The following is a 25,995-nucleotide window of genomic DNA, read 5'->3' as shown; positions in this document are numbered from 1 at the left end:
GTAGGGAAGAGAGGGGACCTAATGTTCCATGAATGGAAAATGCACAAATAATATACAATTTTTTATCCTTATTAATGATGAGGACATCACAAATTATTTTTTTGCTGCTAGCATGTCACTTTTATCACTTAATTTGGTTTACTTTTATAGGGAGGGAAAAGTAAAGATGCACCTTCATGGGATCCTGTTGCCCTGAAATTCCCAGAGCGGAATACTCCAAGAAACTCTCATTGCCACCTTTCCAACAGCCCTAGAGCAATAGAGCACGCCTATCAATATGGAGGAACAGCCAACAGCCGCCAAGAGTTTGAACACTTAAAAGGAGATTTTGGTGCAAAGTAAAGTAACACACTATACTCCTAGACTCCTAATGACATGGCTGGGCTCCATCTTTGTTTGCCACATGTCATTGTTTTTTCCTATCTTTCCTTTCTGTGCCACCTTAATCCTATTATGTTGTCATCGAAATAAATACTAAATAGTACATGATTTATGCTATCAAAAGAATTATATTCTCTGTGACTTTCCAATTGTAAGGTTCATAAAACAGTATTCTTCCAGGATACTGTATTTGATCAAAAAGAAAAGCCAATCAAAGAAAGGAAGATGGAGCAAGTTTCAAATGACTCATCATCTAACCTTGATATCCCCCTCCCTTTCCCATACAAATTGCTTTCAGATTGTAAATGGGAGTACATTCGAACTGCTAGAAGGTTAATAAGGAAAGGCATTGAAAATACAAATATGCTTGTATGTCTATGACCCTCCAGCTATCTCCAACCCCATCGCCTCTTTCCAGTATTTCACAAATCTCCAGGTTATTTGATATTACTGAAGAATTCTTTTTACAGTTTTAGCACCCAAATATTTTTATATAGGTCTTACATAGCTCTGTCAAACATTCATAGAGGCAAAGTATTCAATAAGAAATCTCTAACACCTTATAATTTGCTACCTGCGTAATAGGCAGAATCAGTATTTTGTATTTTTCAGGAAGAATTTAGAGTTAATCAAACTAGAAGTTAACCTAATAAATGTATCTTATCCATAGCCTGGGGCCACATTTCTAGAAGGTTTTGTTTAATTTCTACACACTTGGGTGGCTGCTTTTTACATGTGGCATCCATTAATTAATTTTTACTGGGAAAAAAATTTAGTCTGTATTTTAGATAGCACACAACTGATATTATTTGTATTACTCACTAGTATTTTGTCCACATGGATAAGCTTCTTTAACATACACATTTTTACTAAATGGCAGCCTTTTTTTTTTTTTTTTTGAGACAAGGTCTTGCTCTGTCACCCAGGCTGGAGGGCAGTGGCATGATCATGGCTCACTGTGGCCTCAACCTCCCAGGCTCAAGTGATCCTCCCACCTCAGCCTCCCAAGTAGCTGGGACTACAGGTGTGCACCACCATCCCTGGCTAATTTTTAAAAATTTTTTGTAGAGACGGGGTTCCACTATGTTGCCCAAGCTGGTCTTGAACTCCCAGGCTCAAGTGATCCTCCTGCCTTGGCCTCCCAAAGGCCAAGGATTGCTAGGATTATAGGCCTGAGCCATGGCACCCAGCCTACAGCCATATTTTCAAAGCAAGACACAGTAAGATCCTTAACTGAAACAACATTTCCTCAAATGTGGGATACATCCTTGTTGTATGAGGAAGTAGAGAAGAATTTACATTTTTGAACTAGCCATGCTAATTTAATATTCATTAATAATACTAAGTGTGGAATAATGTTGCTTGGGATTAGATAGAATGGCTACTTATTTATTCTTCCTTACACTGTATTATTTTAAGAAGTTAGAGATTATCCTCAGTCTCATTTTACATATGGTAATCCCTTTCTTTTCATTTACCAGATCTCAGTTTTCCATTCGTCTGAGAACTCGTTCTTCCCACGGCATGATCTTCTATGTCTCAGATCAAGAAGAGAATGACTTCATGACTCTATTTTTGGCCCATGGCCGCTTGGTTTACATGTTTAATGTTGGTCACAAGAAACTGAAGATTAGAAGCCAGGAGAAATACAATGATGGCCTGTGGCATGATGTAAGTTGAAGGTAGAGAACAGCATTATCAGCAAATAGCTACCATTGTCAAATGGACACTAATGGGCCTCCATTACTCTCTCTAGAAATATCCATTTTAAAATTCTGCTGCAGCACACTCAGAGTTCAATTTCAAAAAATTGTATTCCTTATAAAAGTCTTAAAGCATACTATTTAAAAAGAGACACAGGCTGAGCGTAATTATTTTAACTAAAGGATCAGTGGTCAACATAAACTGAAATTTGGTTTTTAACGATTTCTCACTTATTTTCTACTGCCAATAGGTTTTTACTTTTCAACAATTATTATTGAGTGTCTTTTATTGGCTAAGCTGTGGAAGATACAAAGTGAATAGTAAATCAGTTAGGAAGATAGGATACCACAGTGGGAGCAGATAAATATTGAAAGAAATTGGTGGGTATGTAATGTCAAGAGTAAGCAATGTAATATGCATTACAATTAATCACAAGAAGTTTAAGTGGGAGAGAACATACGGCCTGTTCTGGCTATATGTGGCCTGGTTAACTGGGAAAAGCTTCATAGAGAACATGGAAAAACATAAGCTATATTCAGAAATTAAGCTTTAAATCATTCTATCTAGAGGTCAGAAAATATATGGATCACTTCCTCTAATACACGAAGTGGTAAATGGAAGATGAGCAGGAAAAAAATACACCTATGCATATAAAGCAAAGAGGCCTGGAGACAACTCACAATAAAGGCATATGCTGTATAACAAAACAGAATCAAATGGGGGATAAAGTTTCTGCCATTCCAAAAACTGCATTGCCAGAAGCCTACTAAACAGAAGAGATAAACTACTGACCTTCAGAGATGGGGCCATTTTAAAAATAAACTTTCTGAAGATTCCCCATAGCATTGCAATAGCAAAATTGGAAGAAGAGGAAACACAGCCTTTTCTCCAATCTTGGAATGTACCTGAGATGTGCTATTTTCCTTCTCTTCATCCAGGTGATATTTATTCGAGAAAGGAGCAGTGGCCGACTGGTAATTGATGGTCTTCGAGTCCTAGAAGAAAGTCTTCCTCCTACTGAAGCTACCTGGAAAATCAAGGGTCCCATTTATTTGGGAGGTGTGGCTCCTGGAAAGGCTGTGAAAAATGTTCAGGTAAGCCAGGCATGACCAGGTAGAGCCATTGACCATTAGAGCCAGAAGATCATCTAATTGAGGCCCTCATCTCACAGGTTAGGAAACTGGAAACTAGCACCAGTAAAACTGTAGTTTTCTGGAAATGGGATATCAAAGTAAGTACTGTCTTATGGGCTGCCTGTCTGCCCTGTGGCATTACAAAGTCAGAAGAAGTAATCTTTCGATTCTAAGGTAGATGTGAAATGAAAGTTTCAGACGCATAAATTATCATGAAAATTTATGTCTCAAGGGGATCTTATTTTGTTCAGGAAGTACCCATACTTTTAATGTAAAAACATAACGAAAAAGAAAGCAAATCATTGCATTATACATTATTGAGTGAAAAAAAAGTTTCAGGTCATTATGCAAACTACAATCCCATTTTTCCTACACACACACACACACACATACACACACACACACAATTTGTAAATGTATAAGGAAATGTGGTTACCCTGGGGAGAAGTGAGAATATAGTAGAAAAATATCATTTTTGTAATTTAAAAATTAAAAATATTGCACTTATAAAAAATTTAGCAATCAAAGGAATGCATCAAAGGACTAAATTTTTCTTAACATAAATATAGGTTGGATTTTAGCAATGTTAAAAATAATTTCTAAGACCCATTAATATATGTAGATAAAGCAAAAAAGATGGTTTACATTATAATTAGATTTTAGGTAAGCAGCCCCAATTCCATGGCAATCTCTTTTTTAAAATGTCCAAATGCAGTACAAAATCAGTTATCTTAAGTGGCCCAAGTTTCATGTCCTGTGATATGATAAATTCTCAATCACAAAAACAGCTCATGAAACTGGAAATGAAAGCTTTCTGCTGTTTATTTGGCTTTGGTAGATTTAAGTAAAGAACTTTGCTAGCCCTCATCAGCCTTAGGTGATCTTGGCACAGCTGTCATTCTTGAGGGAAAACTAGGATACTTCTAAATATGCAGTTTGAAAACCACAGCTACAACTTATTGTGTCAAAGTGTAACATAAAAATGTCCATAGCTTAATTACTACAGGTTGACATTATCAAATACAAAATTCCAGCTTCAAACAACCAGTTAAAAAGCAACTATCCAGGAAAGTACTGATCATTCAGACATCTGAAATAAATAAAACAAGTAATTACGTGGTTTCCCTCAGGACTCAAACCCCCTCATTTTGCTTCCCCTTGGTGCATCTGTGTTGAGAAAATTGATTTTAAGAAATATCTTCTTCCCTCAGATTAACTCCATCTACAGTTTTAGTGGCTGTCTCAGCAATCTCCAGCTCAATGGGGCCTCCATCACCTCTGCTTCTCAGACATTCAGTGTGACCCCTTGCTTTGAAGGCCCCATGGAAACAGGAACTTACTTTTCAACAGAAGGAGGATACGTGGTTCTAGGTAACATTAGTCATGTTAAAAATATGAGTCATGAAATGCTTCTTCCTGGAGATGGCTAACAGGGAATATCAGGCCCAGAGTTAAAACTTAAGAATGCCAAACTCAGCCCTAGAAGATGACCTCTTCCCACAAGAACCACCTTTCTCCCTCCTGCACTCCAAACCATACACGCAGTTCCCATCCCTGTATACTCTCCCTGACCAGGCTTCTCCACAGCTGCCAAACTTCTGGATGAAGACCACCTGGGCTCCTTTAGAATGTCTATGCTGCTCCGTGGCCTGATCCATGTCAGTTTTTGGCCACCTTGCTCCTTGAGGTCTTGCTCTGCTCCTCCTTGGCATGAACCATTGTCCTACTAAAGGAAGTCCCACTTTCTCCCCATGACCTACAACACCAGCAGACAACGTCAGAAATTTTTATTTCTGGCTTTTTATTATTCTCCTTGACCATTACTCTCTCACTCTTTCAGTTTTTATTGTATGCCTCCCGTAAGGCAGTGCCTATGCCAGATGATGGGACATAACAGTTCTAAAAATAAATAAAATCCTAGCAGACTACACACAATCATCATCTAATTTATTCCAAGAATATTCTATGGAGCAATCGCTGGATGTGAGGAAGACACCAGAATAAGTGCCCAGAATTAGGATAGGAAAGGGTATAAAGCTGCATGTTCCCTGCTCTCAAGGCACTTAGGTACTTTGCACATCCCCTGAATAAAGAAATTACACTGCAGCCAAGTATACTTTTTAAACCACCACCATATCCAGCAGAACACCCAGAGGTAGTATTTCCTCTCTGTTTAGCTCATGATTTTACTTTCCTGCCTCACCCATCTTTACCCCTACACTAAAACACCTACACTTAACAATTCTCAGCCTTTCATGGAATTTCAGTGATAAGAACTCTTAATGGTTTGGACGGCTGGGAATGCAGAGCAAACTGCACAATTTATATACTACTCCATGAGCATTAACTAATAACAGGAAAAAATTTTAAATGATTTATAGGATACATTAAATGAACATTATTTAGACGCCCTGGTTTGCAATGAGTCTCTTGGAGTAAACACAACTATTCTTAATAAGAATTTTATTGGATCACCTCAATAACAGTTCCTAAATACTTTCTCTGCTCTTTCTCCTCTGAAATGCTGTACAGCACTGGCACCAGTTAGGGTTTTGTTTAAAAATTATTTTAAAATACAGGTCTGATCAAGACAGCTCTCTTGCTCAGTGACTGCAAAATAAAGCCTAACTTCCATACTTCAGCACTAGAGCCCTTCCCAGTGTGATTCCCACTCACCATGCCTCCTTCTCTCCTGGCAGGGACAGTCCAGCCACAATGGCCTTCACAGTGCTCTCCAAGCATTCCAGCCTCTGTACCTGTATTCAGTCTACTTCCTCTGCCCAGATTGCCCTGTCCTCCTCACTTGTGAAATACTCAATAGTGCTGCTGCTACTTGGAATTAATTTCTCCTCCCCTGAGCTCCCATAACACATATTTTGTGTGCTGTTGCCAGCCTCACACCCCACAACGGGATGGATGCATTAGTTATCTTGGTTCCCCACAGAGCTTTCCACAGTGAGTTTGACATGGAAAAGCCACTTTCTACTTATCTGTTAAAAAAAATGTATCAAACTTTCAAAAACAGATACAAAGATACATAATTACAAAATCACACCATAGTTGCAAATATGATCTTGCTGTTCTTGGGAGTTTATAGTATTTATCTCCATAGATGAATCTTTCAATATTGGATTGAAGTTTGAAATTGCATTTGAAGTCCGTCCCAGAAGCAGTTCCGGAACCCTGGTCCACGGCCACAGTGTCAATGGGGAGTACCTAAATGTTCACATGAAAAATGGACAGGTAGTGTCTGAAAAATGTTTAACAATTTATCTCATCTGACCTTAGATTCTAGATCTGAAGCAGATTTATTTCACAGAATTATTTCATCAATCTTTCCTAACTGAAAAGAAAAATAGAAAAGCTATAACATGAAATGTAAATGTGAGCAATATTTGGGTTCAGCTTCCTATGTTGAAAGTTGATTTGATTAAAACAAAGAGTCATGAAAATATGGCAAAATTATCCAAAAAATCACCAATAACAACATAGTTTTAACAGAAGAATGAGAAGCACTTTTTTTCACCAAATGGAATCAGCAAACATAACTATCAAAATCAGCAAACACTAAAACATCTTTCTAAATATCTATAATATGTATGTATATCAGATATATGTACTTGTACTAGATATGTATATATACTATACGTATTCTCAATTGATAGAAATAAAAATTATGTTATAATGCCACTTTCATCCTAAGATACTACTAAAGAATATTCATGGAAGTATTCAAATAAATATTAAGAAAAAAGTATATTTTCATTGATGCTGCTAACTTAATATAACAGATTTTTATTTGGGTTCTAGTACATTCTATTAAATTATATTGAGCCATCATAATAAAATGTAACCCTACTTGGTGCTTACTATTTGTTGGGTACTATTCTAAATGATTTACCTAGATTAACTCATTTAATCCTCCCAATTATCTCCACGATGTAGGTAACAGTATCGCTTTTAATTTACAAACGAGAAAACTGGGGCAGAGAGTAAGTTAAATAGGAGACTGGCTATCTAGCTTCAAAGTCCATGTTCTTCACCAATACTTCAACCTGCTTCGTATAACACACTCAGTCTTTAGAAATTAAAGGGATTTATTCTATTTCTTATTGTCCCTCTCTCGCTATTTTCTCCCCTTATGAAGTTACTTTGCTCTCTCCCCAAAGAGCACCCCCAGTTGAACCTATTTCTATATGCTGCCAAAGAGTGACCCCTTGTGTTCAAATTGCAAAGCTAATCATGTGTGAATATTTGTTGAAGTATTGCTTCACTGTGGTAAATTATTTAAGAAATTCAGTTTTATCACAATGAGGACAAACTAAATCATAGAATGTGTCCTATCCTTTGCAGGTCACAGTGAAAGTCAATAATGGCATCAGAGATTTTTCCACCTCAGTAACACCCAAGCAGAGTCTCTGTGATGGCAGATGGCACAGAATTACAGGTGAGAAAACTGACTGCCCTGAGTAGCCTGCACACCCAACTGTAAGATTATGACCTGGCAGAACTTAGGCTATCACTTATATAATAGGTAACGCATGACAGTCTAAAAGTATCCAAGAAAAGAAAATCATGTTATTATACTATTATGTGTATACTGAATCCACATGTGATTTCAAAATATGAATGCTGCAAAATTGTGTTAAGGGGTTGCTTAAATAACGCATAGCTTATAGGGCAAAAAAAAGTAGCACAAGAATATTCTAAATATTCTCCCTTTCTAAGGAAAATGTTACAGTAATCTCTTGGTTAGATATTGTTAGACATCATTGATGATTTTAATAATATAGAAGAAAGTGTGGGTTTTATTCTGGGATAAATAAAAGCAATTGCTGTGATAGTCTTTCTCAGGTTAAAAATTCATCACTCCAGTGCCACTTATGACCAGTCTTTGCCCTGCATTTCAGTTATTAGAGATTCTAATGTGGTTCAGTTGGATGTGGACTCTGAAGTGAACCACGTGGTTGGACCCCTGAATCCAAAACCAATTGATCACAGGGAGCCTGTGTTTGTTGGAGGTGTTCCAGGTAAGTGTTGTTTAAAAAGGAAAAGTTTCCAATCCAAAAAACTGAGTTCTCACAATTGTTATTGTAGAATTGAGCCATGTGTTTTCATGATGCACCTAGTTACTCAAAGGATTTTATATACAGTGTCATTTAAATGGAAAAAGCACAATAAAGTGACATGTAAGAACTAGACCCCAGCATTCCAGCCAGTGGCTATTACTCTCCCTTGCCATATTTGCTTATTTTTTTCTTTCCTTTCCCTTTTAAGTACCCGCCACACACATATACACAGTGAAACACATACTCTTATTTTATCTCTAACACAAAGAAAACTCATTGACTAACACTACAGTAGGATCTGAGAACTTTGGAGGATTAAGTTTGCAGTTAGTTGCTCCCCTTCCTCAGTAGGAAAAAATGCACAGTTCTGTCCATGATTAGTCTGAACTGCAAAAACAGCTGCAGACCATAAGTTGTTGTCCATTGGTAGTGACATTCCCTCAGAGAGGTTCCCAGCTGCAATTCTGTAAACATCATCAGTCACTGCTGCTGTCATCTGCCAAGAATGGTGTATAATCCAGGATGGTGACAAGACACTTATGGACAACACACAAACACCCCAATTGTTTTAAACCTCTGAAGCAAGGACCATGTCCTCATATTGAATGCATTTGTTTTTACACATTTCACTAACTTGGAAAACCTGAATGCTATGGCTGGGGAGTGGGATTTAAAAGGGAAATAACCCAGCTTTTGCAGCTGGAACTTGGTAGGGAGTTTTTAACTGACATATCATAGTTGTACATATTTTGGGGGTACATGTGATATTTTGATAGCTGTATACAATGTGTAATGATCAAATCAGGATAATTGCAATATCCACCACCTAAAACATTTATCTTTTCTTTGTGTTGGTAACATTACAATTCTTCTCTTTTAGCTATTTTGAAATGTACAATAAATTATCCTTAACTATAATTTCCCTACTGTACTATGAAATTCTAGAAATTATTCCTTCTATCTAACTGTATTTTTGTACCCATTAACCAAGTTCTTTTCATCTCCTTCTTCCCCCTTCCCTTCCCAGCCTCTAGTAACTACCAACTACTCTCTACCTCTCTCCATGAGATTTACTTCTTAAGCTCATATATGTGAGTGAGGACACATGATATTTGTCTTTCTGTGCTTAGCTTGGTGGGGATTTTAATAATCTTCTAATAGATTATTTTTAGACTGACCCATAAAGACAGACAATGCTTTAAAGAAGAGAGCAAGAAAGCACAGATAAAATTAAGCATCTGACCTTGGGTACTCCAAAAATAGTAACCACTAAGCACTCTTCTTTGTCTGAATTTTTCAAATACCAGTATTGACAATAATGGTAACCCGGTGTGAAAAGAAATATTTGAGACCCTCGCAAAGCAACTCTTCTCCTCCTTTGTCTCCCGCTTCCACTCCCTTCTCCATTCCCCAGTCCTCTCCCTGTTCCTGACTTCAGCTTTGAAAGGATTCTGGCAAAGGCCAGCACTGCACTTCGTGCAGGTGCAGCATGAAAAAGTCTCACATCAGTGCATATTTCTGCATATTGCTTCCCTCCAGAAATCACAACACAGTTTAAAATGTTTCACAGGTTCCCAAGGGCCTCCAGGATTAAATTCACCATAGCATGCAAGCTCCTTGACATCTGTCTCCTCCTCGTCCCTGCCTTTGGGATCTCCCCACACCTTCTGGCACTTGCAGTTCCTAAATGTTGATGGTCTCTTTGCTCCAGGCCTTTGCATAAGGGAACTGGGCCTCAAATTCTGGGAAATGTTCTTCCTTTCCTCCCCTAGTACCTTTGTTAAGAAACAACTTCTCCTGTTCCTCCCCAATCTAACTCCTATTGACCTTTAGGACTCAGCTCAGACTTTTACTTACAACACACCCCTTTCCCCCTAGGATGTATATACATACCGCTGTTATAGCACTTAGCACAGAATATTGTTGAAACTAAGAAGTGCATTCCTTGATGGCAGGGAACATGACTATATCCAACACAGAACATGGATTGTCTATTAAGCACTGTGCTAGGCTTTGGGAGGCGAACAAAACAAGCATAGCCCTCCCTCATGGAAGTTGGAGTATTTGTCCTTCACTATGCCACCCGACGTGCTTACTATATCTTTCAAACAGATATTTCTCTTTGATTTTTATTTGTTTGTTTGCTTTCACAGTCTGATCCCAGCCTCATGCACTGCCATCATCCCTCACTGCAAGAGTTGCTAAGCCCCCCAGACTGGACGGGCAAGATGTACCTAAAGCCAAATTCAGCCTGCCTGAAACAGAATGAATAGCAAACTTTAGCTGATGAGTCAGCATAGGAGCTAGCAGGCCAGAAGGGCGTAACCACCAGCCCACTGCACCACTGCGGCTTTTAAATCCATCTAAGAATTATGCCAGCAAGCCTAGAATAAAAGCAACTATAATTTAAGATGAAATGTAATTAATTATATCATTTTTAGCTGTTCAAGATTAATTCCACTAAAATCACATCAGAAACCAGGCATTAAGAGGGTAACTAAAGAAATTAGGCTGAATAAAACCCCTAAATGCACTGAATTCTCCAAGAATACCATTCAGAATTCTGGTGACTCATTATTTCTATCCATAAAAAGCTAACGCATAAAATTCCTAGAACTACACACCAAAAAAGTCAACTTTAGTGTGTGATAATTTTAAAATCAAAATTAAAAATTAAAGAATTTTTTTTCTGCCAGACATGGTGGCTCGTGCCTGTAATCCTAGCACTTTGGGAGGCCAAGGCGGGTGGCTCACTTGAGCTCAGGAGGTGGAGACCAGCCTGGCCAACATGGTGAAACCCCATCTCTATTAAAGATACAAAAAATAGCCGAGCGTGGTGGTGAGTGCCTGTAATCCCTCCAGCTACTCAGGAGGCTGAGGCAGGGGAATCGCTTGAACCCAGGAACTGGAGACTATAGTGAGCAGAGATCACACCACTGCACTCTAGCCTGGGCCACAGCGTGAGACTCTGTCTCAAAATAATAATATTAATAAAATAAAAAGGTTTTGTTAATGTAGCCCATCCATGGGTCTAACCATTCATTCCTCTACTGAAAATCCCACATTATTTGTATATAGTCAAGCATTCAACCTGGAAACGTTCTCTCTAAAAATTACACATTAATTTCATTAATCAATTACTTAGGATCCTAGGGCACTGTACTGTCACTACCTACAATTAATTGTGTGGTGAATTATTCAGACCACTAACTGCTACATGAATTATTACCTCCAGATGATTTCCCTCATAAGCCAAAGGATGGTAAGCTTGGGCAGAATCAAAACCCATGTTCTAAGTCTGGTCTCCAAAGTAAGCAGAAGTATTAGATGTTTCTACCTCTCATAAGCGTTCCTGTTCACTCATTTCTTACCCAAATGATGAAGTACACTGAGCAGGCTGGAAGAATAGTCACACTAATCTAGAGACAATAAAGGGAATTGATCTCTCAGGCCCCTTCCAAATCTAAAACTTTTATGATTATCATTCTAAATATGAAATGCTATTTCCATGATTTATTTTCAGTACATGGCTTCTGCATATTCTTACCCTACATTGCTTAGAAAACTTATTACAGCTGCTTGCTGATGTTTCATTTGCTGTTCTATGTTCTTTCCTGAATTACTGATTTCTAAGTGTTTTCCATCCTTTATCTGCTACTGCTCACATAGCTGTTTGTAAATAATAATAAGCTTTGGCTAAATGGATTTTAATTTTATGATATTTCTAAGCTCTCTAAATTGCTTTAAATTATATTGCTTCTATCATCCTAACACATTTAATTGTGTCTGTACAATTAATAAGCATAAGGCTTCTTCTAGATTTCTAATTAAGAGGAGAAAGTTCCCTTGGCATACCACAGGGCACTTGTGCCCACACAAAGACTAAGCAAGTTATCATTACCTATTTATAGTTGTTAAACCCTGAGCTCAGAAAAATTGAATTTTAGTTCATTTGAATTCATTATTTTCTCATTATATTTTATGAACAGGCAAAAATGTGGAGGCTTAAGGGTGAAGGGTAATGAATTAAACAGAAATATTAACCAAGTCCAAAAATAGTGTGGAAGCTAAAATTTCTTTCCTCCTCCTTAGCAAAGCACACATTATAAGTGAGGCCTAGGTGAAATTAGCTTTAAAAAACATAGGTAGATCATGAAAATTCACTGCTGAGGCTTTACATGTAAGTGGTAAATTTCAGCCTTAAAAGACAGCTACAATACACAGAAATCTGATCATGGAAAACATGGCAAAACATTAAAATTACCACAAGTCCATAGGACTTCACAGGCAAATAATGTTCCCGAGAAATGAGTCAATTATAACTATATTCTATTTTTGAAATGTAAATCATGTTGATGATATGAGCAAATATGTATACTTTTACCAGGAAGTAATATTCCGGCTTGGAATACCTCAATTGCAATCTTTGTTTTTATTTCTTGCTCTTTTCAGAATCTCTACTGACACCACGCTTGGCCCCCAGCAAACCCTTCACAGGCTGCATACGCCACTTTGTGATTGATGGACACCCAGTGAGCTTCAGTAAAGCAGCCCTGGTCAGCGGCGCCGTAAGCATCAACTCCTGTCCAGCAGCCTGACACGACAGAGCACAGCTGCCCAAATACAAAGTTCTTTAGAGCACTGAAAGAAACACAAAGCCAGCCAGGAGGAACAGCAACTCTTCCTTCTGGTGGAAGCTTTCATCGAGTTGAACAGGACTTAAATGAATCATCAGGGACTGGATATTTCTTATTTCTCATTTGGATTCTTAACCTTGAGTCCAAAGTGTCTGCAATGGACAACAATCGAAGGAGTGGCAAACTTACTTGTATTGAGAGCACACGCAATTCCTACTGGTGGAATTACTGTTTCTGTTTCTAATAAAATAGAAGGGATTCTGAATAAACACTTGCACACATTTTTGAAGTGCGGCTAGATTCTCAGATTCACCTTTCTTCCAGGGAAGATAACTTACAATCTATATAAAAATCTCTTTGTCCTAAAACTACCTTTCTTTATTTTGAAGAGACTTACTAACTTACATATAATCTAAAATTAGATGATAGATTTGTTTTTAGCCCTTTTGTTTGGTCTATCAGTATAAGAAGAATATTTTAGGTTTATAGCTGAAGTTATCAAGGTTTAATAAAGTAAATTTCTAACAGAATACTAGAAAAATGTAGTATAATTTAATTTTTTCTAAATAAGAAACAAAGGAAATAAACTACTTTTTCCCCTTCCTTATCTCCTTAAAAGAAAAATAAAATTGTACATGAGGGGAGGCTTCTGTAGGTTATTATTACTATTATTGTGTGTTCTATAGGAATCATTGAGGATATCACAGCAAAAACAGTAGGACAAAATCATAAAATTCAATTTAAGAGTACACAAGTCCTTTTATTAAAAGTTTGCTCCTAGCCTGGGCAACATAATGAGATCCCATCTCTACAAAAAAAATTGTATATGGGCACACAACTGTAGTCCCAGCTACTTGGGAGGCTGAGATGGGAGGATTGCTTAAGCTCAGGAGTTCAAGGCTGCAGTGAGCTATGACTGCTGACTGCACCTGCACTCCAGCCTGGGCAACAGAGTGAGATCCTGTCTCAAAAACAAAGTGTGCTCCCCACACACCTGCAACACAACTAGTCTTATTTCTAAAATGTTATAATCTTTTTTCCAAGTAGCTACATTAATAAAGTCTAGAGAAAATGGACTTGAATAGCTGGTAGAATATTAAAATATAGAAATGAAAAAAAGAATTATATCTAAAAACCTCACCTCAGAAGACAGAAAAAGAGAAAATAGGCCCTGATATCAACAGAATTAACAATACATAAAGGGAGTAACTTTTGAGGGGAGAAGATATAAAATATTTTGAGGAATTACCAAGGGGAATAAAACAATGTTACCTTGAAATGATTATATATATATTACATATTGGTATATATGTCCATACCTACCTATATCCCCTGCTACCCTTCTGTCTGAAATATACAAATAATGATAATGTTGAAGATATCGATAAACATAGCTAATGTCTGTTCACAGAGGACTTACTAAGTGCCAGCCATCATGATAAGCTAAAGTTAATTATTTTATTTGTTCATTCCACTAATCCTTTGAGGTAATATTTGCAGCTCAGATAACTTGCTCACTGTCATTCAGCTGGACCAAGAAGCCGGTAGTCGAAACAAGACTGCCTGCCTCCAGGGGCAGCATGATTGTCACCTTGGTTCCCTGCCTCCAAAGACTATCTGCCTTCCAGCTGACCAGAGCCAGAGAGGTACCATAAAGTAGTGAGCTGGCAGGGTCTCACTGTGAAAATCAAGAGGGCACTTGCTTTGACTCATCTAGAAGGGCAGCAGGTTTCTAGGGGCCAATCCCTTCTTTAGGACTGGATGAGAGAAACCATTTCAGCACAACTGGCAGTGCAACACCATGATGCCCCCAACACCACACACACAAACCTGCAGCACATGCACACACAGAGTCTATGAAGAGTATAGAAAGCCAACTGAACATGCCCCTGTCCAAAATGTGAGCACCACAAATTTTCATCTGTGTTATTCACTGATATGTTGTAAGAGCTGAGACCAGTGCCTGGCAGGTAAGTATATGCTCGTAACGAGTGCATTTAAAGGAAGCCTAGTTTCCATAAAGTTATCCCCTCACCTCACCTCCTAAGGCAATCACCTGACTTGTAAATTTCCTGGAAGTCTGAGAAAAGGGAAAAACGGACAGTGACTTCTCCATCTGAGTTCGACTGAGCTCCAGAATTCTCTGGCTTGCCTGAGGGTGCAGGGAGAAGCCTGAGGGAGAGAGGGAGGTGCAGGAGAGAAGCCTGAAGTCCTCAGAGAGACAAAAAGCACTCCCTCAGGTCTCTGATAACCTTTCAAGTCCTGAAAAGTAGGTAAGAAGTTTGACTACCATGAATAGGACCACTCAGTTTCTAAACGTCACAGCACCCAAGGACACCATTCCCAGAGAAGACTGCTAGAGGGCAGGATGAGGTGGGCAGAAGGTAGATGAGATTAAGGGTGAAAGCCTGATGATCTGCCAAAGCATGGGACAGGAAGGCAGAAACATAAGTGGAATGTAGCATGACCCTAGCAGCTGGAAGAAACAGTTGAATCTCTCAAGGAACTTCTCAAGTGTAGTGATGGTGGCTGCTCAGGCTTGAGTCCCTCACCAGCCCAGCCAGACCATAGTTTACAAACAGAGAGCTAAACCAGCAACCTCAAGAGCACATGTTGTCAAATGATCCTGTCTAAAAACTGTTGATTAATGAGCTGATGTCAGCCAGATGGTAGGTTATGAAAGCATGGTGTCACCAGGTTGCCCTGGGACCTATTTGTAATATTCCCTTACAGAAAGCTTACACCTGGAAATGTAAGAAATGTCGGAAGGCAATTTATTCAGGGTAAAGGCCTTGGAAGACTAAAGAATTCATACTGCTGAAAACTCTATTTATCCTTTTAATGTCTTTTTTTTTTACTTTAAGTTTTAGGGTACATGTGCACAACGTGCAAGTTAGTTACATATGTATACATGTGCTCTGTTGGTGTGCTGAGCCCATCAACTCGTCATTTAACATTAGGTGTATCTCCTAATGCTATCCCTCCCCCCTCCCCCCTCGCCACAACAGGCCCTGACATGTGATGTTCCCCTTCCTGTGTCCATGTGTTCTCGTTGTTCAATTCCCACCTATGAATGAGAACATGCGGTGTTTGGTTTTTTATCCTTGCGATAGTCTGCTGAGAATGATGGTTTCCAGCTTCATCCATGTCCCTACAAAGGACATGAACTCATCATTTTTATGGCTGCATAGTATTCCATGGTGTATATGTGCCACATTTTCTTAATCCAGTCTATCATTGTTGGACATTTGGCTTGGTTCCAAGTCTTTGCTATTGTGAATAGTGCCACAATAAATATACATGTGCATGTGTCTTTATAGCAGCATGTTTTATAATCCTTTGGGTATATACCCAGTAATGGGATTGCTGGTTCAAATGGTAGTTCTAGCTCTAGATCCCTGAGGAATCGCCACACTGACTTCCACAATGGTTGAACTAGTTGACAGTCCCACCAACAGTGTAAAAGTGTTCCTATTTCTCCACATCCTCTCCAGCACCTTTGTTTCCTGACTTTTTAATGATCGCCATTCTAACTAGTGTGAGATGGTATCTCATTGTGGTTTTGATTTGCATTTCTCTGATGGCCAGTGATGATGAGCATTTTTTCATGTGTCTTTTGGCTGCAAAAATGTCTTCTTTTGAGAAGTGTCTGTTCATATCCCTCACCCATTTTTTGATGGGGCTGTTTGTTTTTTTCTTGTAGATTTGTTTGAGTTCATTATAGATTCTGGATATTAGCCCTTTGTCAGATAAGTAGATTGCAAAAATTTTCTCCCATTCTGTAGGTTGCCTGTTCACTCTGATGGTAGTTTCTTAAATCTGTAGTGATGCCCCTACTGTCATTCCTGATTTGATAATTTGTGTCTTTTTTTTTCCTGATAATTCTACCTAGAGGTTTATCAATTTTATTGATCTTTTTTATGAAACAGCTTTTGTTTCTATTGATTTTCTCTATTATTTACCTGCTCTTATATCATTGTTTCTGCTCTTTATTACTTCTTTCTTTCTATTTTGGATTTAGTTTGCTCATTTTTTTCTGTTTTCTTAAGGTAGAAGCTTAGATCATTGCCTTGAGATGTTTCTTCTTTTCTAATGAAATAATTTATTGCCTTAATTCTCTCTAAGCACTACCCATGCATTTTGATATGCTGTGTTTTTTTTTCATTCAGTTCAAAGCACTTTCTGATTTATTCAATCATTTCTTCTTTTATTCATGGGTTATTCAGAAGTGTATCATTTAGTATTCCAATATTTGGAGATTCTCTAGGTATCTTTCTGTTATTAATTTATAATTTAATTCTACTGTAGGACATATTTTGCATACCCTTCCATATTTTGAATACCCTTCCATATTTTGAATACTTTTCAATTTATTGAAACTTGTTTTGTGGCCTACAATATATTCTACTTGGTAAATTTTCCATGTGCACTTGAAGAGAATATACAGTATTCTGCTGTTCCCAGGTAAAGTGTTCCATATCGGTTATCATGTCCTCTATATCCCTACTGATTCTGTTTACTTGTTCTACCAGCTTAAATCCTGAACTACAAATGTGGAGTTAGTTCTCCTTTCAATTGCATCAGTTTTTGCTTCATGTACTTTGAAGCTCTGGCATAAACATTTAAGACTGTTAGGTACTCTTGATGTCTTGACCCCTTTATCATTATGAATTGTCTCTCTTTACCTCTGTAAATTCTTTGCTCTGAAATCTTCTTGTCTATTATTAACATAGCTACTCCAGCTTTCTTCAGATTAATGTCTGCATGGCATATCTATTTCTATCCTTTTATACTTTTAATTTATCTGAGTCTTAGTATTTAAGGTGGGCTCACGTAGACAGCTTATAGTTGCATCTTCTTTTCTAGCCAATCTGACAATCTCTGCCTTTTAACTGAAATTTAGACCTTCTGTAATTAATGCAAATATCAATATGATATGGTTTAAATGTATTATCTTTGTTCCTTCTTTCCTCTTTTCCTGTCTTCTTTAGAATTAAATGAGTAATATTTATTACATTTACTCTCCACCATACAATAGTTAGAGCTACTATATTAGCTCTAACTCTGTTTGTTAGGTTTTAGAGATAACTCAAGTTTTACTTCATCACAATCTATTGTCAAATACCATTATGTCATTTCACAAATAGTCTACGAATTACAAAAGTAAACTTCTATTTTCCTCCTCCTTTGTTTGCTAGTATTATACATTATACTTTTACATAAAATATCATTGCCATAGTTTGCCTTAAACAGTTACCTATTAGTGCTTAAAAAATTTTAAAGCCTATATATTTATCCACATATTTTCCATTTCTTGTGTTCTTTCTTTCTAAAGATCCAAATTTCCATCTAGTACTATTTTCTTTCTGCTTGAAAAACTTCCTTGAACGTTTTTTATAGTGTAGATCTGCTAGTGATGAATTCTCTCAGCATTTGTTTGGCTGAAAAGTCTTTACTTCACCTTCATTTCTGAAAGATACTTTAAAGATCTTGCTCCATTGCCTTTTTGCCTTCATATCTTCTGATTAAAAGTGTGCTCTCATTCTTATTTTTGTTTCTCTGAATGCATGTGTCATTTAATATCAAGTTTTAAGATTTTTCTCTTCAATTTAATTAGGACATGTCATTGTTTTGTTTTCATGTTTCTTCTCCTTGGGGTTGGTTAAGATACTTGGATCTGTGAGTTTATAGTTTTCATCAAATTGGGGGAAAATTTGACCATTATTTCTTCAAACATTTTTCTATCCCCCTCCATTCTTCTGAGAAGCCACTTACATATATATTAGACTGCTTGATAATGAAACACAAAACTTATACTCTTTTTTAATTGCTTTTTTCTTTGTACTTAATGTTGGATAATTTATATAGCTGTATCTTCAAGTTCATTAATATTTTCTTCTCCAGTATCTAATCTCTTAATCCTATTCAGTATATATTATTACTTCCGATATTGTATTTTTCATCTCTAAAAGTTCTATTTGGGTCATTTTTATACCTTCCATTTATTTCTTCATTATGCTTTTATCTACTATTTGAATGATATTTATGGTAGCTGGTCTACTTTATTTGTCCATTTTCACACTGCTATAAAGAACTACCTGAGACTGTGTAATTTAGGAAGAAAAAAGGTTTAAATGACTCAGTTCCACATGCTTAACAAGAAGCATGGCCAGGAGGCCTCAGGAAACCTACAATGGCAGAAGGCAAAAGGAAGCAAGCACATCTTACCATGGTGGAGCAGGAGAGACAGAGGGAAAAGGGGGAAGTGCTACACACTTTTAAACAACCAGATCTGGTGAGAACTCACTCACTATTATGAGAACACCAAGGGGTGTTCTCCATATCCATAGAGAATACTCCATATTCATATCCATATAGGTGTTCACCATAATCCAGTCACCTCCTATCAGGTTCCTCCCCCAACACTGGGGATTACAATTCAACATGAGATTTGGGTTGGGACACAGAGCCAAACCATATCATTTACTAATGCCGTCATCTGTCATTCTCAGTCTGTTACCATTGACTAAAGATTCTCTTGACTGTGGATTGCCTTTTCCTTTTTTTTTTTTTTTCATGCTTGGTAATTTTTTATTAGATGCTAATCACTGTGAATGTTACACTTTTGGTGCTGGATTTTATTGTAGTTTTTATTTTTATTTTGATGGGTTGTCTCCCCTTGGATGCAGTCAAGTTACTTGAAATCAGTTTGATCCTTTCAAATGTTGCTCTTAAATTCTGTTATGGCAAGTCCAGAGTAGTCTTCAGTCTATTCCCATCTCCCTAACCTAACCCTAACCCTACTTTGCCAATATCTTGCTGAAGACTGTACTCAATAATCCATGTACTATATTAAAAGATCCACTATTGTTGAAACACATATTCTACCCAGCCTTGTATGGGCTCTGAGGAATTTTTCTTTTTTTTTTTTTGAGACAAAGTCTCACTCTGTTGCCTAGGCTGGAGCACAGTGGTGCAATCTCAGCTCACTGCAACCTCCGCCTCCTGGGTTCAAGTGATTTTCCTGCCTCAGCCTCCCAAGTAGCTGGAATTACAGGTACCCGCCCATCATACCTGACTAATTTTTGTATTTTTAGTAGAGTCGGGGTTTCACCATGTGGGCCAGGCTGGCTTCGAATGCCTGACCTCAGATGATCCATCCACTTCGGCCTCCCAAAGTGCCAGGATTACAGGTGTAAGCCACCAAGCCCGGCCCTCTGAGGAATTTTTCATCACTCCTTTCTCCTTCCTGTCATTCTTTCTCCAGCCTCAGGCAATTTCCTGCCTCAATTTTGTTTTCTTCCTTTAAGGAATGTTCTATTTTTATTTGGCAGATAAAATGAGGTGACTTAGAGATCATCTTGAGTCTCTCAAGGCTTATTTTTAAGCTTTCTTAAAGTTGGTATACACTAGCCTTTAGTCTAGCTCCAGTTTGGATCTCTTATGAAAGTACGACCTTTCTGAGTCTCTACTCAATGCCCCACATGTTCAAGATCTTTCCACTTTAACTGGTTGGCATTCAAACACCTCCCAGCTCAGTGTGAGCTCTGAGAGTTTTTCCTCTTATAACTCCCTGGCAGTTTTTCTTTTCACCTAATGTAACACATATGCATCTATGTCTATTTAATTATAAGTTAATAAACTTTTCATTTTAAAAGGCTTATATGTATATTTTCAGAAGCAGCAAGGTAGACAAAAAACACTGGTGAAAATTGTATCTGATCCTAAAGTCAGTCTTTTGGAGAAGACAATTTCATTAGACGGATGCTGACAGCCATCAAGAGGAAAGGAAAGCAGGCTGAGTTTCTCCGGACTACTGCAAGAAGAAAAAGAGAACATAGAGAGCTGGCCTCAACCTCAAAAGTGATCCCACATCTAACCAAATTAAAAAATCCACATGAGGTTTCTCAATACCTACTGTAAACAATTTATCAAGATACCTGGTCAGCACTTCAGGTACAAAGTGATAACCGGACATCATTTTTCTTGGAAAAATCGGGGTTAGAACCACAGCTTTGACTTCATTATCAATACATTTAACCAACAATCTGGGCTCCCCTATGGAAGTAGCTTAAATGCCTTGCAGATTAACCATGGACTAAGAACTTTCTTTGATCTTGAATACTCTTCCAAAACACACAACCCCAGGTCTCCATTTCTCACCCAATATAATTATTCCTGAGCAGAGCATTATCAAATAATATCAAGCCAGGAAACTGGCTTGGGGTACTAAGGTGAAAGGATTTAGCCAAGTAGCAACCCAAGTATGAACAAGGAAATGAGCTTAAGACACATTAAGCATTTAGAATAAGCCCCACCTCACTGATGACCATGGTGGATTAAGCTTCATCTTTAATTATTGATATTAATGATCTACTGTGAGCAAGATGATCTCTAAGGTACTTTCTAATTGTGAAATATTATTCTGTCTTATGTATCAGACATAAATGATAGCCTATCACTACGTGTGCTTTACTGACTACATTTCTGTCGGTCTTACTAAAAGTAAATAGCTCAACTGTTGTCATCATCTAAAGGTGCCACCACTTTTATTTGTTTACCAGATCACCAGATGATACTGGTCCATTACCCTTGACCTAGTCAGACCTTGACAAAAGACTTAATGGTGCTATTTAGGATGCATTTCCTTGCTGCTTTGTGCAGGTGGCTTTCTCATTGTTGCATAAACAGTGACAGGAACATCAGTTATTGTCAGGCAATGACTTCCAGGGCACCTCCGGAGTTGCCTGAATAAAAAAGCAGATGACATGTAGTTAGATACTAAAAAGAGGAAATATTTTTTTTCAGAGCACCAAAGTTTGATTATATATTTAACTGTTATAATCACTCTGAAATCTCTGAATGTCATAAAATGAGTACAACATGGTGATGCTGATGAGGCACCCATTTTAGATGGATATAACAAAGAAATTGTGGCCTCTGACGTATATTTAATCACAGGAAATTCATATATTCAAAGATAATCCTCCAGATATTCATTTTGAAAGGTATGCAACGATTGCTAAATGGCAAAACAAAAGTGCATAGTTACAAACATAAGTGATAATATTGTAGCAATTAATGTGCATACGCACCCTAAATCACCTCAGTTGAGTGATTTCAAAACAAGAATGTTTGTGGTAAAATACAAAACTGAACATAGTATTCCACATACTGTTCAAATGTTGATAGAATCTCAGATTTGAAATGGCCCTTAAATGACACCTAGTCCAAAAATACATCAAGTATATGAATTTCCTTTCCAACATTCCCACCAAATAGTCATTCAGCCTTTAACATTTCTAAAGATCAAGAGCTCACTACTTCCCAAAGCAGCCCATTTTATCCTTGACTAACTCCGATTTTTAAATACCTACACCTGTTAAACTTAAATCTGTGTTCCCAAAATGTCCAAGCCATGAGAATCTAACAGTGTAGTAGCTAAGGTTTTGCTATGGTAAACATCAGAGAAGTGGAACTAATCATTCTGCAAAAACACTTTGTCTCACAGAATCTTCATATTCTATATCACTCTTTCTGCCAAAGATCACAGCAAAGCCAAAGTGATACTAATCAAAGCCAAAGTGACATTAAATCTGAGGTCTAAGTCTTTTTCATATTTTTAGCCTTATGCCTGGCACAGTGCCCTGTACACACTAGCACTGAAGTTTTGTTTGTTTAATTGAATGTTATCTAATCGTGAAGCTATCAACAAAACAATCTATTAGGTTGGTGCAAAGGTAATTGTGTTTTTGTTGTTGTTGTTAATAGCTAAAAATGTACCAGAAAGAGAGAGAATGAATTGGTCTATCACCAAGACTTACAGAACTACAAAATACAGACTCTACACTAAGGAAAACTGGGCTCTGTTAATACGAATTTAGAAACAACAATGTTTTTGAATTGCTGAGGGTTTTTTCTTGCTAATACTGAATATCAGCTGAAGGTTGTATCGATGATAGCCGATACATATCTCCTCACTTGTGAGGACAGAAGACTTTACCTGGTTGGTGACATCTCCTTCCCATTACAGGCAGCACTGGAGCTCAGCCACGGTTCCAGCTCAATTGAAGAATCTCCTCCTTCCACTGGAAACCTCCTTGGCTGGGTTCCAAATCGAAAAGGCATAACTCACTGAAAACCTAGATCAGAAAGTTAAAATATTGAAAACCTAGATTAGAAAATTAAAATATTGGGGGTGGAGATAGATTGTCTTCAAAGACTTGTATGGAATGTTTTAAAGAGTCAGTGTCTCACTATGTTGGCCAGGCTGGAGTGCAATGGTTATTCACAAGTGCAATCGTAGTGCACTACAATTTTGAAACCCTGGGCTTAAGTGATCCTCCTGCCTCAGCCTCCTGAGTAACTGGAACTACAGGTGCACACAACGTGCCTGCTCTTGGAATTTTTAATATTACTATTTTGTTATAGACATACAGAAACATTCTGAATGTTATTCTATTTTTAAATAGCTAAAAATAGTGTTTAAAATACTGTATTTCACAACTATCCCTTATGTACAATTTAAGTCTTGCAAAAAATACAAAATAACCACCAAGCGATGCAAGGAAAATGTACTCTATGGTTAACATAACTGAAGACCATTTCTGCTGTGTGAAAACAAAATTCTGTATGCCTTTAAATGGTTGTTCCAATCAACAAGCACCTCTCTATCTATCTATGCCCTCCTCTTCCTTTGGAGCACAGTTTCACATTCACCAAGATATCTTCAGCTAATCCTTCAGTTCCAGGTGATTATTCATTTCCCCTCTGCTTCTCTACAGTCACAGTAGAGTCCCTCGCTCTGGCCCTTCCCAACTATGTGATCTTAGTCAAGGTACTTATCTATATTTCTCAAAGGTACATTGGTGATAATATTTTCTACTTCTAGCATAATAGTGAGGATTAAGTAAGGTAATACACGTAAAGTGCAGTGCCTAACACACAGTAAGTGCTCAGTAAATGTTAACTATTATTATTTAGCAGTACTACTGAGCATTAGTAAATATATATAAATGTCTGCAAGTATACCTGAGATAGGAAATTTATTATGAAATAGATATGATATATACACACAAACACACATAAATGAACTCCTTACTGCCCACCTTGGAACTCTTCCCTACCCCCTGCTCCCACCCTTCACTTGCTATGGCCAATGCAATCCATTAAGTCTGAATTTATATTTTACTTACTCTATAACTTACTTTTATAACCCCCATTATCTAAGTTTTCATAGCAACCTTTATTTCTGCTTCGTAACAGTTATCCTTCTAATTCAGGGTTTCTCAACCATGACACTATTCACAGCTGGGATCAGACAGTTCTTAGCTGGGGAGGGAGGATACTGTCCTGTGCACTGTAGGATGTTTTGCAGCATTCAAGGCCTTCACCCACTGGATGCAAAGAGTACCCCTCTCCCAAAGTTGCGACAGTCCAAAATGTCTATAGACATTGTCAAATGTCCCCTGGTGGGAGAGAGAGGCAAAACTGCCCACTGTTGAGAAACACTACCCTCATTTTTTGTAAATGTTTAATATCCCCCCTCATTCCAAGTCTGTCTTTGTCATCCCTGAATGCTTAATACCTAGAACAGTGCTTGTCACACAGTGGACATTTAATAGCTCTATCCTGAAATAATTTGCATGTATTCAACTATTAGTACGCAATGTATTCAACTATTAGCACACGAAGGGTAGGAAAAATTTAAAATGGTGCAACTATTTCTTATGCCTAGTACAGTATTCTATGCCTAAAAGTAAGTGTTTATTGGTGGTAATAATAAAACTAAACTAAGGTTTAAAAATTTGAATATGATAACTTTTATAGGCTGTGTGTCAATATCAAGAAAAAAGTGCTTTGCTCATTGATGATTTAGTGAAACCATCGTAAACTCTGTGGTTTAGTATAACTACCTATCTATGCAGGTATTAACATTTAGCTAATTTGATCAAAGATAAATAGACTTACCAAAAGAGGCTGAGTCTGATTCCTGCAGAGGTGAATAAATCAATGCTTTCTACTGGCCTTCCATAGAAGGCTGGAATTGCGGAAGGAATGATGATCAAATGTTCCAGTGACACCCGGAAATTATGACATCACGAGATTCTTTCACATAGTTTCCTACCTGCTAAAGAATCAAGTATCTCAATGCATAGCTCCAACAAGCTGAGGCTTAGCTAAAAATTTTCTCTAAAGCTTTTTGGAGGGTTTCATTCTTGTTTTTACTGGCTTATTTCCCTATAATATTAGTATTTTCATCCATGAATGGGGACCTACAGTCTAATCCATCTGTACTAAATCAGAATTGAGATTCTTCTCATTTTATATCCTGTTTTCCTCATTCCCTTTCTCTCCTAGACCTTCTCTTATAATATCCCAAATAAATCCAATCTATCTACATCCTCATCCCACTCCAATATCCTCAAACCCAAATTGTACCTTTACAAATTTCTCTATAACTCTTACATGGGATTCTTTACACCCTCTCTCTAATACCTGGACTAACCTTATTTTTTTTTCCTGTTTCTTCAAGAGAGTCTTCAAATTCCCAAAATGGCTGGAATAATTACAATTGTGAAAGGAAGAATACATCTTTTTTGTTGTTGTTGTTGAGACAGAGTCTCGCTCTGTCGCCCAGGCCGGAGTGCAATGGCGCTATCTTGGCTCACTGCAAGCTCTGCCTCCCGGGTTCACACCATTCTCCTGCCTCAGCCTCCCGAGTAGCTGGGACTACAGGCACCCGCCACCGTGCCCGGCTAATTTTTTGTATTTTTAGTAGAGACGGGGTTTCACCGTGTTAGCCAGGATGGTCTCGATCTCCTGACCTCGTGATCCACCCGCCTTGGCCTCCTAAAGTGCTGGGATTACAGGCGTGAGCCACCGCGCCTGGGCGAAAGGAAGAATACATCTTGTACTGTCCTCATTATTCTGTTCCCTGGGCCCTGGGCTGCTTCTCTGCTCATTTCTCTAGCTGCTCTCCCTCTCCCAACTCATTCTTGGCTTCTAGATCAATAGCTCACCTCATGAACATCTCCTCTACTCAGTAATGTTTAGTTTAACCCTTATACC

At 37.8% G+C, this 25,995-nt stretch overlaps 2 protein-coding genes across 13 annotated transcripts in view; one reads left to right on the top strand and one right to left on the bottom strand.

Annotated features, from left to right (window-relative positions):
* The window catches only part of LAMA4 (laminin subunit alpha 4), a 148,881-nt gene extending 135,688 nt beyond the window's left edge, over positions 1 to 13,193 (top strand). For all 4 annotated transcript variants that reach the window (XM_063620074.1, XM_055261780.2, XM_055261765.2 and 1 more), the window contains exons 32-39: positions 151 to 338; positions 1,863 to 2,052; positions 3,024 to 3,179; positions 4,430 to 4,589; positions 6,331 to 6,461; positions 7,572 to 7,665; positions 8,129 to 8,248; positions 12,740 to 13,193. In XM_063620074.1, coding sequence (XP_063476144.1) covers positions 151 to 338; positions 1,863 to 2,052; positions 3,024 to 3,179; positions 4,430 to 4,589; positions 6,331 to 6,461; positions 7,572 to 7,665; positions 8,129 to 8,248; positions 12,740 to 12,885 — 1,185 coding nt within the window. In that variant the 3' untranslated portion in view covers positions 12,886 to 13,193. The remainder of the gene's footprint in view (positions 1 to 150; positions 339 to 1,862; positions 2,053 to 3,023; positions 3,180 to 4,429; positions 4,590 to 6,330; positions 6,462 to 7,571; positions 7,666 to 8,128; positions 8,249 to 12,739) is intronic.
* Positions 13,194 to 21,456: 8,263 nt separating this feature from the next.
* Positions 21,457 to 25,995, bottom strand: part of FAM229B (family with sequence similarity 229 member B) — a 95,245-nt gene continuing 90,706 nt past the window's right edge. For 4 of the 9 annotated variants that reach the window (XM_055261754.2, XM_055261705.2, XM_055261714.2 and 1 more), the window contains exons 2-4: positions 24,895 to 25,051; positions 22,928 to 23,066; positions 21,457 to 21,671 (exon numbers count right to left, since the gene is read on the bottom strand). In XM_055261754.2, the coding sequence (XP_055117729.1) occupies positions 21,554 to 21,671; positions 22,928 to 23,052 (243 nt within the window). In that variant the 5' untranslated portion in view covers positions 23,053 to 23,066; positions 24,895 to 25,051 and the 3' untranslated portion in view covers positions 21,457 to 21,553. Of the gene's footprint in view, positions 21,672 to 22,927; positions 23,067 to 24,894; positions 25,055 to 25,946; positions 25,970 to 25,995 lie in introns of those variants that run through there. The other 5 variants (XM_055261695.2, XM_055261686.2, XM_055261722.2 and 2 more) reach the window with 3 other exon arrangements.

The sequence above is a fragment of the Symphalangus syndactylus genome, chromosome 2, assembly GCF_028878055.3.
Source record: "Symphalangus syndactylus isolate Jambi chromosome 2, NHGRI_mSymSyn1-v2.1_pri, whole genome shotgun sequence".
In the NCBI taxonomy this organism is placed as follows: domain Eukaryota; kingdom Metazoa; phylum Chordata; class Mammalia; order Primates; family Hylobatidae; genus Symphalangus; species Symphalangus syndactylus.
Note: the sequence above shows the minus strand (reverse complement) of the source record. Positions and strands in the feature narration are given on the sequence as shown.